The sequence below is a fragment of the Apodemus sylvaticus genome, chromosome 17 (genome assembly GCF_947179515.1).
Source record: "Apodemus sylvaticus chromosome 17, mApoSyl1.1, whole genome shotgun sequence".
NCBI classification, from domain to species: domain Eukaryota; kingdom Metazoa; phylum Chordata; class Mammalia; order Rodentia; family Muridae; genus Apodemus; species Apodemus sylvaticus.
Window position 1 is genome coordinate 16,945,310 of NC_067488.1, and position 14,305 is coordinate 16,959,614.

At 39.5% G+C, this 14,305-nt stretch overlaps 1 protein-coding gene across 3 annotated transcripts in view; it reads right to left on the reverse strand.

Annotated features, from left to right (window-relative positions):
* Csmd3 (CUB and Sushi multiple domains 3) overlaps nucleotides 1-14,021 on the reverse strand; it is a 1,209,570-nt gene extending 1,195,549 nt beyond the window's left edge. For all 3 annotated transcript variants that reach the window (XM_052161507.1, XM_052161506.1, XM_052161505.1), the window contains exon 1: nucleotides 13,844-14,021. In XM_052161507.1, the coding sequence (XP_052017467.1) occupies nucleotides 13,844-14,021 (178 nt within the window). The remainder of the gene's footprint in view (nucleotides 1-13,843) is intronic.
* Nucleotides 14,022-14,305: the final 284 nt, after the last annotated feature.

The window sequence follows — 14,305 nt, forward strand, 5'->3', positions numbered from 1 at the left end:
GGTGGTGTTACCTTTATTGATACTATCATAAGAATAGAATCTCACCAATCACCTAGAAAATGTCATAGCAGCTAACATTTCTTTTATACTGTGTTTATATAAAACTGATTTTAAATGAAAGTCTGTCTTCTTTGAGAAGAGCGAAGAGCTCATTATATTTTTACAGGCAAAATAGGGTCCGGAACAAAACAATATGGACCTCAGTAGATGACTGAACTCAGGGTTTGCATCCTCTTATAAGTTTTGTGAAAATAAAATCTACTTTATTCTTCAAAGCCTATGGTATGTTAACTAATTAAACATAATGCTATTCTAATAAATATATGGTGAAATAAATAAATTAGACTTTTACTAAACATTAGAAACATTAGAAATACTCAAATTTGGAATTCACGTGAACTAGTAGTATGCAGCAACAACTTCAGCATTCTTCCAGATCTTTGGGAATATTGTGTTTTGCAATAAACGCATCAATATAATCTAAAGTGTTTCTAATACAGGGAATTTCAATCGTCCTTGAAAAACTCAGATTCAAATAAGAAGTGAACTTCAAACTGTTGCAAAATGCAAAGGATTCCAAGGGATTAGTGCATTGGTAGTATATTAAAATAAAGTTCAAATTTTATTAATGCTATTCATCTATCAAGAATCGAGAATGCTGCTAAAGGAGTACAGATACTGAATATTTTCTAGAGATTTTCAATATAAAAAAGTTTAAGTTTGCTGTTTGGTCTTATTCAACATTTTTGACCAAAAAGAGCGTAAACATTGCCCAGATGTTAAGTGCATTTGCTGCTCTTCCAGAGAACCCTAATTTGGTTCCCAGTGTCTATGCTGGACAGTTCACAAATGACTGCTAATTTCAGTTCTACACTATCTGACCTATTATAGATTCTACATATTCATCCGCATGTGTTATGTACACAGACAGATAGATACACACACACACACACACACACACACATACGCACAAATGAAAATATTTTCTGTAAAAAAAATTAACAGAAAAATTATTGAGGTACTAGCAGGTTTTATGGATAAAAATTCTTCATTAGTAATGGGAAAAGGCTTGGAGAGCTGAAGCTCGGAGTGGTTAAAAAGCACTTGTTGCTCTTGCAGAGGACCCAAGTTTGGTTCTCAGCATTACAGCTCAGTGTTCCTGGGATCTGGTGCCCTCTTCTGGCTTCCATGAGCATTACAGGAATGTGGAGATCACCATGCAAGTGAAACCTTCATACACGTAAAATAATAATAATAATAATAATAATATACACATTAGACAAGAATATAAGCCTGATTATCTGGTTATCATGAGCCCATGAGCATTTCCACTACAAATTTTATTTAAGAGAGTTCATCTTCTCATTATCTTAGAACATAAAGTTGGAAGTTCTCTCTCTCTCTCTCTCTCTCTCTCTCTCTCTCTCTCTCTCTCTCTCGTGCACACACACACACACACACACACACACACACAGAGACACACACACACACACTAGCAGGCTGGATGCACATGTGTTTACACAAAACATTGAAATTTGTTCAGCTGCTTTATTTTAAGCATCAACCAAAAGAATAAATGAGAAGAAGAAAAGCCTACTCTAGCTCTAAGTGTGTCCATATATGTGAAAAGGCTCAAGTTTCCTCTGGATTTAGGCCAGTCACTCCTCATGTGCTGCCAGGAAAGGAGGCAGCTTGTTGGCTTGGCTTCCAGGAGGTGCTGCTGCCCGTCTTTTCCCAGGTCTCTGTACTTTGATCTGTTATCTTGCAAATGCAGTCCCTAGCAACACAGAGCTCAAAGAGAGGGAACGCTCAGTTTAACTTTGTTACCCTATTTGGAGACAAGTCAGATCCTCTTCCTAAAAGCAGTTGCAAAATTTGCTAGTCTGTGAGAAAGGTTGATTCAACACCGAAAGCAAATGCGATATTTAAAAACTTCAGATACAGTAAATATCTAATTACATTATCAGTAACTAACAAGAGAAGCATCTTATATTCCCTTTTGTATAATAAATGTCTCATAACAAATGTGCATTGTAAAATTATATTTTTAAATTCTTGGCTCAGTTGATAGACTTAATCATGTGGGTATTATTTTCATGGGAAAATGATAAAATGAACACTACTTTCTTCAGATTTCCTTTAAAACAACCTGCATCATCATGCAAACAAACAAAATAACTATATCAGAAACCCCTAATAAAAATGATGTTTCAGAAACTAGAGTAAAGTGAAATCAGAAAGCACAGCTGGCGGTTCTGGTTTGTAACATTAATAAGGAAATATGAAGAGGACAAGAATGGGAAAATGTTTTTTGATAAATGTGCTCCCACTACCTCCTCACCAAGTTCATGAAATTGAAATCGCAAATTAATGTGTAATTTAAAAATTCAGAAAAAAAATCACTGAACGATTATGACATTGTCACTTTTTAAACTGGAGAACTTGGCTGATAGTACGCTTCCAACACCAAATGGAATATTGCTATGCAGAGGCACAGAAAATTCACTTGGAGATAAGATGCACCTGCATCTTCTCTCATGATATTGAGCAAAATCTGAGAGGCCTGACATCATACGAAAATGTTTAATTTTATTTATGAAAGGTGCTTAAAATTAATGTGTTGCCATGAAGAGCATAAAATTCAGTAAGTATGTTCCCTGAATTGCTCATGGAAGAGTAATATCAACTTTTCTGGAGTCCTCAGTTTTATTTATTTATTTATTTACTTCTTTATTTTTGTTTTGGTTTTTGAAGCAAAGTCTCTACTTATCCCTCCCTATACTGAAAGCCACTATGTAGACCAGGGTGGCCTTGAAGTTATAGAGAACTGTCTGCCTCTGTTTTCCTAGTGCCGGAACTAACAGTGCACGCGACAATGCCTGGCTTGAGCCTTGAAATTTAACAGGGAGGTTCAGATGACATTTCTGAATATATAACTCAAAGAATGAGAACTTTTAACTATAGAGTTCAGAAAGTACAATTGTTACAGCCATGTCGAGAACATGGTTCATTGTTTTCTCAACAAGATGCCTATTTGAACAGTTGTGTAAAATTAGATTGTCTATTTTATAAAGACCATGATGGGTCATCTAATTTCTAACTTATTCTTCCATGTTGAGATTGCCATAACCTTCATCCTTACAGTCTTGGATATGTGTCCTCTCAAAGGATCTTTTCAAAATGCCTTGCTTCACAACTGCTCCTCCATATTGGGCCTTAGGCAAAGCAGTTTTCTTCTCCAAGAAGCTGCTCTGTCATAAACCAGTTAGCTTCAAACCGATATTCATGAGACCCCTTCTGAATAAAAAGTGAAAGAAAATGAACTTAAAGCTGGCTTGGAAAGTCACTTATTTGAAATATTGTTTCCCCTTTTATGTGAATATATACAGCTAAATTGGATGTTTCTAAAACTATCCACTTTGTAGAATGAAATAGATTTGGGGATGGAGTTGTATTATTAATATTTTTAACACCCTGAAAAGATCATTAGCCCTTGCAAATAAATCTTAGAAAGCAGACTAAATGGAATGTAGGAATGATTTCATTCTTAAAACTATGAAAATTAGTAGGAGTTTAATGTTAAAACATAACTATGTTTTAAGTCTTACTGTAAAATCAGTTAATGTTTTGTACTAATAGATTGATATATATGTATACCACATGATTCATCCATGTTGTTTCTAACATTCAAAATTTACCCAAGATCAAAGTGATCTTGAATTATCACTACTGTGATCTAAGAATTATCACTTTTAATTTTTTCTTACGTTTGTGCTACATTTTTTCTTTTGCCAGAGGAATTAAAATCTCAGACATTATATTAGAAATCCTTTCCTAATTATTGTTTATAGAATTGCAAAATATCTCCAGTGCCTGCTGTATTGACACAGAGGCAAGTTAGGTAGAAGAAACAGATAGCTCAATAACTGAGTTACCTGCTAATGTAACTGCACAGTGGCTGTGTATGCATAACAAGATTGGGAGTCTTCACCTTCCTTGTGAATTAATTTCGCTAAGCCCCAAAACTGAATATATTCAAAAATGAATTTAACCATATTCATATTTTAGATTTTGAAATGCTATGAGAGATTGGTCCTTGTTTCTTCCTTTGCTTAATCACAAGCTAAAAAGATCTTGTTCAGGCTTTGCATATCTATACAGTAGGGGAAGTGCACCTTGTAAATGAAGATAATAATTTGAAACTATGAGACCAGAACTATGACAATGATGCTCATTTGAAGTTCAGGACTGAAAAAGCAAGGAGAACTATTGTTTGAGATGAAGATACTACATAAAAGGCACCATACACAAGAAGTACAAAAAGCATCCTATAAACATTTCTCCAAACATGACAAAGCAGGTACCCATGACATCCTGGGGATATAGTCTAACTAGAATTCTATCTGACCATACATAGAATTCAAAGTTTAAAAGTTTTACCGTATGACTTTAAAACTCTTCATCATGGGTAGTCTTTTACAATTCCTAATATGGCATAAAGGAAGAGTTTTATATACTGAAAATTATGAAGTCAGATATGTAAGTGATATATATATAATAAGTGATATATATCACTTATATATTAACATATATAATATATATTATATATATATATTTTATATATAATATATATTTTATTATAATATATATTTTATTATAATATAATATTATATATATTATAATATAATAATAAATGATATATATATATATATCACTTTTCTGTACATTTCAACTTCTCAAATTAGCAGAAGTTGTTACCTTCCCAAGTTTTTACTTAAATTTCTAAAAAAACAAAAAAAGAAAAGAAAGGAAAGAAAGAAAATAGTCTACATGCTGTTATTATGAGAATAACCAAATAATATTATAACATTGTTGGGTTAATGAAATTTTTAAGTTAGAGAAATAAAAAATATTTTCATTTTATAAGTAAGATGAAAGAAGCTGTGCCTATTAAAATACAGATTAAAAAGAATTTACAGTTCTTATGTAATATGACCTAACCATGATAAAAATCCACGAGGCAAATTAAGAATTTAATTTGTAGATTTATATTTCAAAGAATAAATTGTTTCCAGAATACAAAAAACAGGTGAAACATTTTAAGAATATGTACTTATAACCAATTACTGCTCATTTTTTAGAAAATACAATTATTTAATTAATATTAAATAATCTTGTTTCAATCTTTTATTACGTTATTATTGTTTATGTATTTTTTAACATGCTTGAGCACATGTCAGACCCATAGCCACAGCGTTTGAGTGGAGGCCTGTGGATAAATTCTAGCTGTTGCTTCTCTTCTTCTAGCATTAAGATCCCAAAATTTGAACTCAGGTTCACTATCTTAACAGCAGGCAACCTTATCCTGCTGTATTTACCATTTGCTTGTATTTTTTAACTACATATATGCAATGATACATAGTTTTAGTTGATATCCGGTGCTTAAATGTAAAGTTTTATGGTTGATTATTTTATTTGGTACCATCTAAGCTAACTGAAATAAAATGGAAAAGATATAAAATAAATAAAAAAAAAAATTGAACATGGTTTCTAATGCCCAGTAAAAGAGTCTCATGTAAGGAGCCAATGCCCATTTTAACCTCAGAAAATGCACTGGTACTTTCTATGTATGTGTACTTATTTATGATATATGAGCAATGACTCTCCTAATATTTAAGAGCACCTATAGGCCTATGAATATTATCATTAGTGTCACAAAGAATAGATAAATCTATAAAGGTATGCCAGTCAATTGATATCCAAATTAATCCACATCAGAATGAACAGATGAGATTAGTCCAGAAGTCTGGCTACCATATATTTTTTAAAAAATTCAAATTATGTTCCTCTCTTAATACATAGATCCAAGGAGAGACTTACATGATAAAATATGATGAACAGGAATTGCAGAATATTGCTTGGGAGTGGGGTAGTCAATGAGTAGTAAGAACTAATAATTGGAAATTTTACTTTGTATTCCTTGTTTAGGGAAAGTAAAGGACTCATGGAATAGCAGATGAAGACCCTTCTTTTTGCACATGCAAGTTTAATTTAATGGTGGTTCTGCCAAGCTCTTGGCTACATACTTGATTCACATAAATCACCTGATTCAGTAAGTCCACTGGAAAATACAATCTTTTATAGAAGCATACGAACAGTGCAGAGGAGGCTTAGGAAATTTGATCTCTTTATATAAAGGTCCTCCACGGCATTATAATTTCAACTCTTCATGTGTATGTAGCTCTAGTCTCCTGGTTTGTTTGTTTTCCCAGTTTACTAGAGTGGTTTTCTTTACATTTCAGAAAGTATTAAAATTAACCTCGTAGCTTGTTAAAAACACAAATAAATACCTGTGCCTGTCTTCCATATAACAGAATTCAGTACTCTGCTGGTGAGAACCTGAGATTTCTGTTTGGCAGAAAAGTTTCTAGAAGATACCAGTACTCTTTCCTAGAGAAGCCTTGAAAACCTCTGCAGTAAATGTGCCTGTGAGCCGACAGGATAAGGGTGCTATAACTAATGCCACCAGAATCCCTGTGACATTCTTCATTTTCCTCTGCAAGAATACTATGCTAAAGCTATACGGCTAGACATTTCAGGAGAGATTTTGAATATAAACACAGATACCTTCCATAGAAAATATTCACCCTGAGGAATTCTTAATACACAACAACAGCCTATAGAATCAGTAATTTGCCAAGCCAGCTTTTCATTCCTTCTCTTTCACTTCCTCAGTATTCCGAGGGGTCTCATGAATGTCGGCGGCATAAAGCTAACTGGTTTGTGACAGAGCAGCTTCTTGGAGAAGAAAACTGCTGTGCCTAATCCCCAATATGGAGGAGCAGTTGTGAAGCAAGGCCTTTTGAAGGGATCCTTTCAGAGGACACAGATCCAAGACTGTAAGGATGAAGGTTATGACAGTCTCAACATGGAAGAATAACTTAGAAATTAGACGACCCATTCATGCGTCATGGTCATTCATTAGAGGCCCCAATTCCACCCAACTCTCATCTCACAGGTTCACAGAATGTGAAATGCAGGGAAGCTGATCATAAACGTAAGATGGTGAATTCTGGGAAATATTTCAGGAGTTAGTTTTCTTCAGTGATATTCTGTGACCTGTTTTGCCAAATGAGAACAAAAACCTGGTGTGAGAACTAATACAGACACGCTTCTGTGTGCTTGGTAGTGAATGAGTCTGCACAACCCCACAAATCACTTATTGGCTCACTCTCATAGTAAAAAGATGAAGGTTCCTGTTCTCTCACCACCATGCACACATCACGCAAAATGGTGATTCTCATTCTCTCCCCAAACTGCACTGTCAGTAAAAAAAGGGAAAGCCAGAGATAGGTGAAAAAGGTATCTAAAGTTTTACTCTATATGTACAGAGCATTGAATGGTGTTAGGCACTGTTGGCATCTCACACATTGTTTCTCCTTAGTCTCTTCATTTGCAATTTGTTTTCCTTCCAACTCCTGGAAATCTTAAAGTTCATGTAAAGGAGGCATAGTTTCTCAAACAGTCATCTTACTAAAGGGTCAGGTGTCTCAGCAAGACTACTGCTTGGTTAAAACCTGTCAGATAGCAGCCAGGCACAGAAGTGTAGGTCTGCAGTTCCAGCACTCTGCAGATCCAGGCAAGAAGGGCTAGAATTCAAGGAAGTTGGTACACAGTGAGTTTGATACCAGCTTGAGCTATGTGAGCCACTATGTCCCCTGAAAATGTAAAAGTTAACCACAAGTAGATAGAGTAGTAGAATTTTTGATACTTGGCAGACTTTCTGAAAACTCTGAAGGGTAAGAACAAGAATTCATCTCTTGGGACACAAGAAGTCTATCTGCCAACAAGGAAGGGACTTGTTCAGCTTAGTCTCAGTCCCCAGACACACACACACACACACACACACACACACACACATACAGACACACATATGCATAGACACATACAGACACACACAGAAACATACAGATACACACAGACACACAGACACACATACACACATGCAGACACACATATGCATAGACACATACAGACACACACAGAAACATACAGATACACACAGACACACAGACACACATACACACATGCAGACACACATATGCATAGACACATACAGACACACACAGACACACAGACACACATATATACACACACATGCATACAGACACACACATGCATACAGACACACACACAGAAACATACAGACGCACACAAACACACACACATGCATACAGACACACACACACAGGCAGACACACATATACACATGCATGTAGACATACACACATGCAGACATACACACATACACCACACATACAAACAAACCCACACATGCATGCAGACACACACACAGGCAGACACACACAGACAGACACATACGCATACACACATGCATGCAGACATACACATACACACAAACACACACATACATGCATGCAGATACACACATACAGACACACACATGCACACAGACACACATACAGACACATACACATGCACGCAGACATATATACACACACAAGCAGACACACACAGACATGCACACAGGTACAAACACACAAATACACACATATACATGCACACAGGTACACACACATGCATGCAGACACACACAGACATACATACACGTACACACACACATATACATACATGCACACAGGTACACACACACACACACACACACACACACATTTAGTTTCTTTTGAAATCTAAGGAAACATCTTTCTTAGAGGCTTTTGTTTCCTCAGGAGCTCAAGGGCATTGCTGGCTGCCTCACCTACCCTCTGTTTTGTCAGTCACAGAATAGTTCTACTGTGTGTAGAAACCACATATTTGCCATTTTCTGCCAGTGTTTTCTGCCTGTAGTAGATATGCCTCCTTCAAACTTCTGCAGCTGCACACACCAGGCAGAGAGGCTAGCTGTTCAAAACAGGCAACCCTGATGGCCCCTGTGACAGAGTCTGAGATCTTTAAGTACTTAATTCATCCAGAGATTCTTCCTGTTTCTCCTTGAGGGATCCCCAGGGAGGAGTTGTGTCCTTTCCAAGATGCTGAAAGCTTGCTTCTTTAGTTTTTCTCCTCACACACACTCCTGCAACTAGAGCTCGAAGGGTCACTACCTCCTCACTCCTCCCACACAGAACATTCCAGAAACCTCTGGCTTGCAAGTGGGCCTGTCTGATTGCTTCCAAGGAGACCGCAGCAATCTAGGAAATTTCTGCTCTGAATTTCAGGAGCTATGCAACCTGTCCCAGGGCATAATACTGGACTGGCTTTTGGAAAGTTTTGGTGCTAAGCCTGCAGGAAGGAGTGGCCTTCAAGGGGAAAGGAACTGTCCTCCTGCCTCGGTGGTATATACAGAATCTCCCTTTTATTTTCATTATACAGTGAAAGCAAGGTTTAGAGACCTTCTTTCAGCAATCATCTGGCCACAGCAAGAGGGCAGGGAGAACATTTGGGTCTGAGATGACTTGTGCTCTTTTATTTCTCTTATGATATCCTCCCCAACCCCACCCCCTTACACTTTGCTGTGCTTTAATGTCAGAGTTAACACTCCTTACTGTCTTTTGCCCCAAAGCACCAACACTAGGAAGGTAGTGGATCTTGCTGATGCTTATTTTGGGACTGGGACCACTTCACTCTTTGTCTTCCCCAAAGACCTTGCAGATCTTCTAGAGGGAGTGTTTCTTACAGAAGTCCTAGGAGTGAGAGCAGCAGTTGTCTGTTTGGAGAAACCTGGCTTTATCTCCATGCCTCTGTCCTATCTCAAGACAATTGTGGTATCAGAACAGGAGACCATCTGGAGCATAGGGAAAAATTAACATGACACTAACTCAAAAAAGCTACACACTTCTATATGTACACAGTCATTCCCACTGATAGGTCTTGTGTGCAATTTATTGTCTTCCACCCTACTAGCAAAACACACACACACACACACACACACACACACACAAACACACACACACACACACAAACACACACACACACAGTCAGGCACACATTCTCAAGCTGGTTGAGTCCATAAAAATTTCACTTTCAAGAGTTTCGATTTTAAGGAAAAGGAATCAACATTCACAAAGGAGATGGAAAAGAGGGATATCTTCCCCCACCCCACCCCCAACTGCAGATGGCTTCAGAAACAGGGCTTAATCTCATAAACAGAAGGATTACTGCCTTCCAGCAGGTGCCTGAATGGTGCTAACCTTGGGACAGGGGAGAGTTTGGTGAATTCTGTCGCTGTTTTTACGATTTTGTGTGCACAGTGTATTCTTTGAGAAGCTCTCTCCAGATACTCTGCCTCCTGATGTGTCAGATGTTAGTGTTAAGATTGGAAAGTGAGACTGTCCTTCCCTAAGGACATCGACCTGGCTGGGAACTTCCGGAAAGACTACCTGGCCAAATCAAGAAAAAGCACAGCGCTTGCTCTACCTGCTGCCTTGCCACTGCCTTCCAGCCTGCAGGAAAGAACTGGGGATTCGGGACTGGTTCCTCCCTCCCTCCCATAGAACTCTGTGTCCTGTGTCCTGGTCTTTATGTATTGGAAATCCCAGAGCAAGCAGCAAGGCTCATTTTTCCTGAAGTCTGAAGTCCAGGAGAAATCGCAGAACAGGCATCTGGAGGGCTAGTGAGTGAGACACAGGACACCCAGCTCTCCTGCTGCTGCAGGTTGAAAGCTACACCACACTGACCTCCTGCGCGGGGGTAGCCCCTCCCTGTCATTTCAGTAGTGTGAAAAATCACCCCAGGAGTGTCTCTTTATGTGGGCGGGGGATACTTAAGATTTAGGATTTACAATTTCTTTCTAAGTGAAATCCAGACACCCTGCAGCTAGAGGATGCATTTCAAATCCCCCCTCCCCCCCTCTCTCTCCTTCCCTTCATCTCCTCCTCCCTTCCCCTCTTTTCCTCCTTCTTTTTCTTTTTTTCCAGCTAGAAGGAGCTATGTGCAAGAATGAAGCCTAGGCCACAACTCCCCTGCCCTCCAGTTTGCTGCGAGGCTTGCATTTTTTTTTTATTTATTTCAAGCGATTCTGGTCTATATAAAAAGCTCCAGGAGGTTAGTTAGCTTTTGAACCCCACCTGAGAGGATCAGGCCTACAAAAGATCACTTTATTTTCCACCACGGAGCCATTTCCTTGCCCTGAGCTTCTGTGTCATCGCTGTTCCACTCAGAAGGGAGACAGCTGAGGGATGAAAACTATAGACAGATGGCAGAATCGTGGTGGATGAAGAGGTTCAGAGAGAACACTGCGCACCAAGGATTTCCTGACATTAGCCTATGCTAGATTTTTCAGTGAGCCTGAGTAACCCAGAAGAAACAATATAAGAAACAAAAGAGGGATTAGAGACTAGAACACACAGTGTGTAAGACAATGCAGCAATCTTATTAAAAAAAAAAAAAAAACAACAGCAACAGAAAAACAAAAAACAAAAAACAAAAAAAACCCCTTGAGATCTCGGTGAAATTAAAATTTAAACTGGAGAAATACTACCGGGTCTTGGAGTGAGCTTGTAAAACATAGAATGAATGCAAGTTGATCTGAATTGGGGGATAACCTTGCAAAGTAAAAAGTGTCAGACTTATCACAGAAGTATCAGAAGTATGGTAATTAAAAACTTTATTACCATTAAAAAAGGTTTTAATGAACTGTGTGCTCTTGATTTTGGACAAGACCAAAGATGGCTATGACAGGCACTTCCCAAAGTCCCTAAAGCTTGGAGAGACTCAAAGGAGACCAATTATTTCCCTCCAAAGAGTAAGAGTTGTGGGTGGAGGAGAGGTGTCTCCTATAGCCAATGCCATTCAAAGCAAATTAGCATTTCTTTCGTTTCCGTTGGCGCATTTTCTTCGTAAAATACGGTAGGTGCTAGCAGCCAGAGCTGAGATTGCAAGCGGCCCAGCTCTGCGTTTCTCTGGCTGACGTGCTCTGCCGCTTTGGCAACTCACTCCTTCTAATGTGCCCCCGAAACGTTTTGGCTCAACAGGTATCTCATGAAAATTCGCACTTAACCCTCGGTCATCTTCTTGAAGGAGACACTTCTACGATTCTTCCCTCTGCCCGGGCTGCTGCTGGCTGACCGCGACTTCTCCACGCGGAGCCGAGCGCGTGTCTAGCAGGCAGCCCCAGGGCCATCCATTAACCACCCACTCCGAGTGGCAGGAAAACTAAGCCCAGACGTGTCCCTCGTCGCACACCGGGCTGGCGACGAAATCCCCCTTGTAAGCAACCTGAAACGGGGTTTGTGCAGTAGGTTACATCTACATCGCTTCGGACGGGCGTTTTATTCCCAGAAACACACACACACACACACACACACACACACACACACACACACACACACACACAGCTTTAAATAGCAGGTTGGGGTTACGAAGCAGTTGCTGCCACACAGAGACCAGGGACGACTTCTTGGCATTTAGAGATGTCAATTAAAATTTAAAATTCGGAACAGACCACCCATCATTGGTCATCGCTGAGGAAGAGGTAACCTCTCCACTTCCCTCCTCCCCAAACATGAATTATCATATCCAGTGAATGCAAATGTGCTGCCTTCTGCGAGGGGACAGCCAGCTGCAAGCTGGACAATAAAGTGTTTCATAGAGACGCGGCCCGATTGCGGTTCAGAGAGGCACTCCTTCACAAAGGAAGAAGCGCCCAGTTTGTGCTGATAGCCTTGGCGCGCCTGGGCCAAAACCTCCCCTCCACCCCTCAAGGCACCAGAAAGCAGGATTGGGAACTAGCTTCACTATGAGCTCCATCCCCTGTGTCTGTTGGAGCTGCTGTGAGCATGGAGAAATGATTTTTCAGAAACGACGGCATGAGTCATAAACACCTCCTGAGTATTCTCTGCAGAAATTAATGGGCAGTGGGGTGCAGAAGTTGTGGAATAACTGCGGGTCTATTTTGTCCCCCCAGACTGTTTTTCTCCAGTGAGCCAACTGTCCCTTCCCTTCCTGCTTAGGAATAAATTTTCCATCCCACCCGCCCCCACTCCTTGTCTGTGCATGTGACACTCATTGTACCTGTCTGAACGCAGAGACTTGCTGGGGATTTTCTTTTTGGTCAGCTGCTAATGACTTTCTCCCTACCTTCATTCATCCTCAAAGGTGGATCTTCACACTTTGTGGCATCTCACTCTCATTTATTTTTTGTTAATTAATATTTTTTTTTTTACCAAGCATTTAACAGAGTATCCAAAAAAGCTCCCCTACATTTATCCTTGCATAGGAAGCCACGTAGAAATAATTCAAATTTGTATGCAGACATTCATGTTGGTGTGACCGAGCTCCAGAAGGCTCTGTCTCCTAATGCATTTAAAACCCATGCATTTCTAGCATGTTGGCAACTTTGCTGTCCGAAATGGTTAAAAGGCACTCACGCCAGTGTCTTCAATAAAAAAAAGAAAGAAAGAAAGAAAGAAGAGAAAAAGAAAGAAAAAAAGAAAAAGAAAAATCTGTGCAAAGCATCAGACCCCACGGATTTCACTAGAAATCAAGATAATCCTCACCACGTTAAAAAAAAAAAGTCTTGCAGAGGAATTCTGCGTGGATATCCACTAGTTAGAGGCTATAGGAACCAACTCACGTATTGGTTTGAGCATACTGCAAGAATATTTATTGAGCACAAGCTCAATCACCGCATTGAACGCCAAATCTGGCAAGCAAAATGCATTTCCTATCTGAGCGGAGGAAAAGGAGCTGTGAATCAACTCCTTCATCAGTATTATCCCTATTATTTTATCCGTGCAAATTGCAAACTAAGCTTGCTAGCCTCTCTCAGGCGACAAGTCAAGCCCATCTCCACCACAGAAGAGGGTACCCCAGAAAACAGACCTACCTTTTACACAAGACAGCGTCAATAAAAAGACGAGGTTCCAAAACGTAAATCCACTTTTAATCCCCATTTTCTTCTTCAGGATGAAGTCTAGGCGGCCACATTTAGCGCATCTTCGCGTGCCAGGCTCCCGGGGTTTGGATTCCTTTGCTATGCTTTCTCCTTTGCGGCTCCCTTTCATATTATTCGCGAGCTCTGGGTTCTGGCTCCTCAGCCCAGCGCAGTAGAGTTGTTGCTGTTGTTGGTGCGCGGTCACAGCTCGGAGTGAATGGTGTTTCTGGGATACCACAGCAACCTTGACGAGGACTCAACCATCTCTCCAACGGGGGCACAGAGTCTCCGCTACTCCGGATTCTGTCTTTTCTTTTGCGTTTTTTCCCCTCCACCAAAATTAACCTTAAATCTTGCTCCTTACAACCTACACCAGAAAGCACTAGTGAGCTTCTAAAAGCCCAGCTCTGCTCT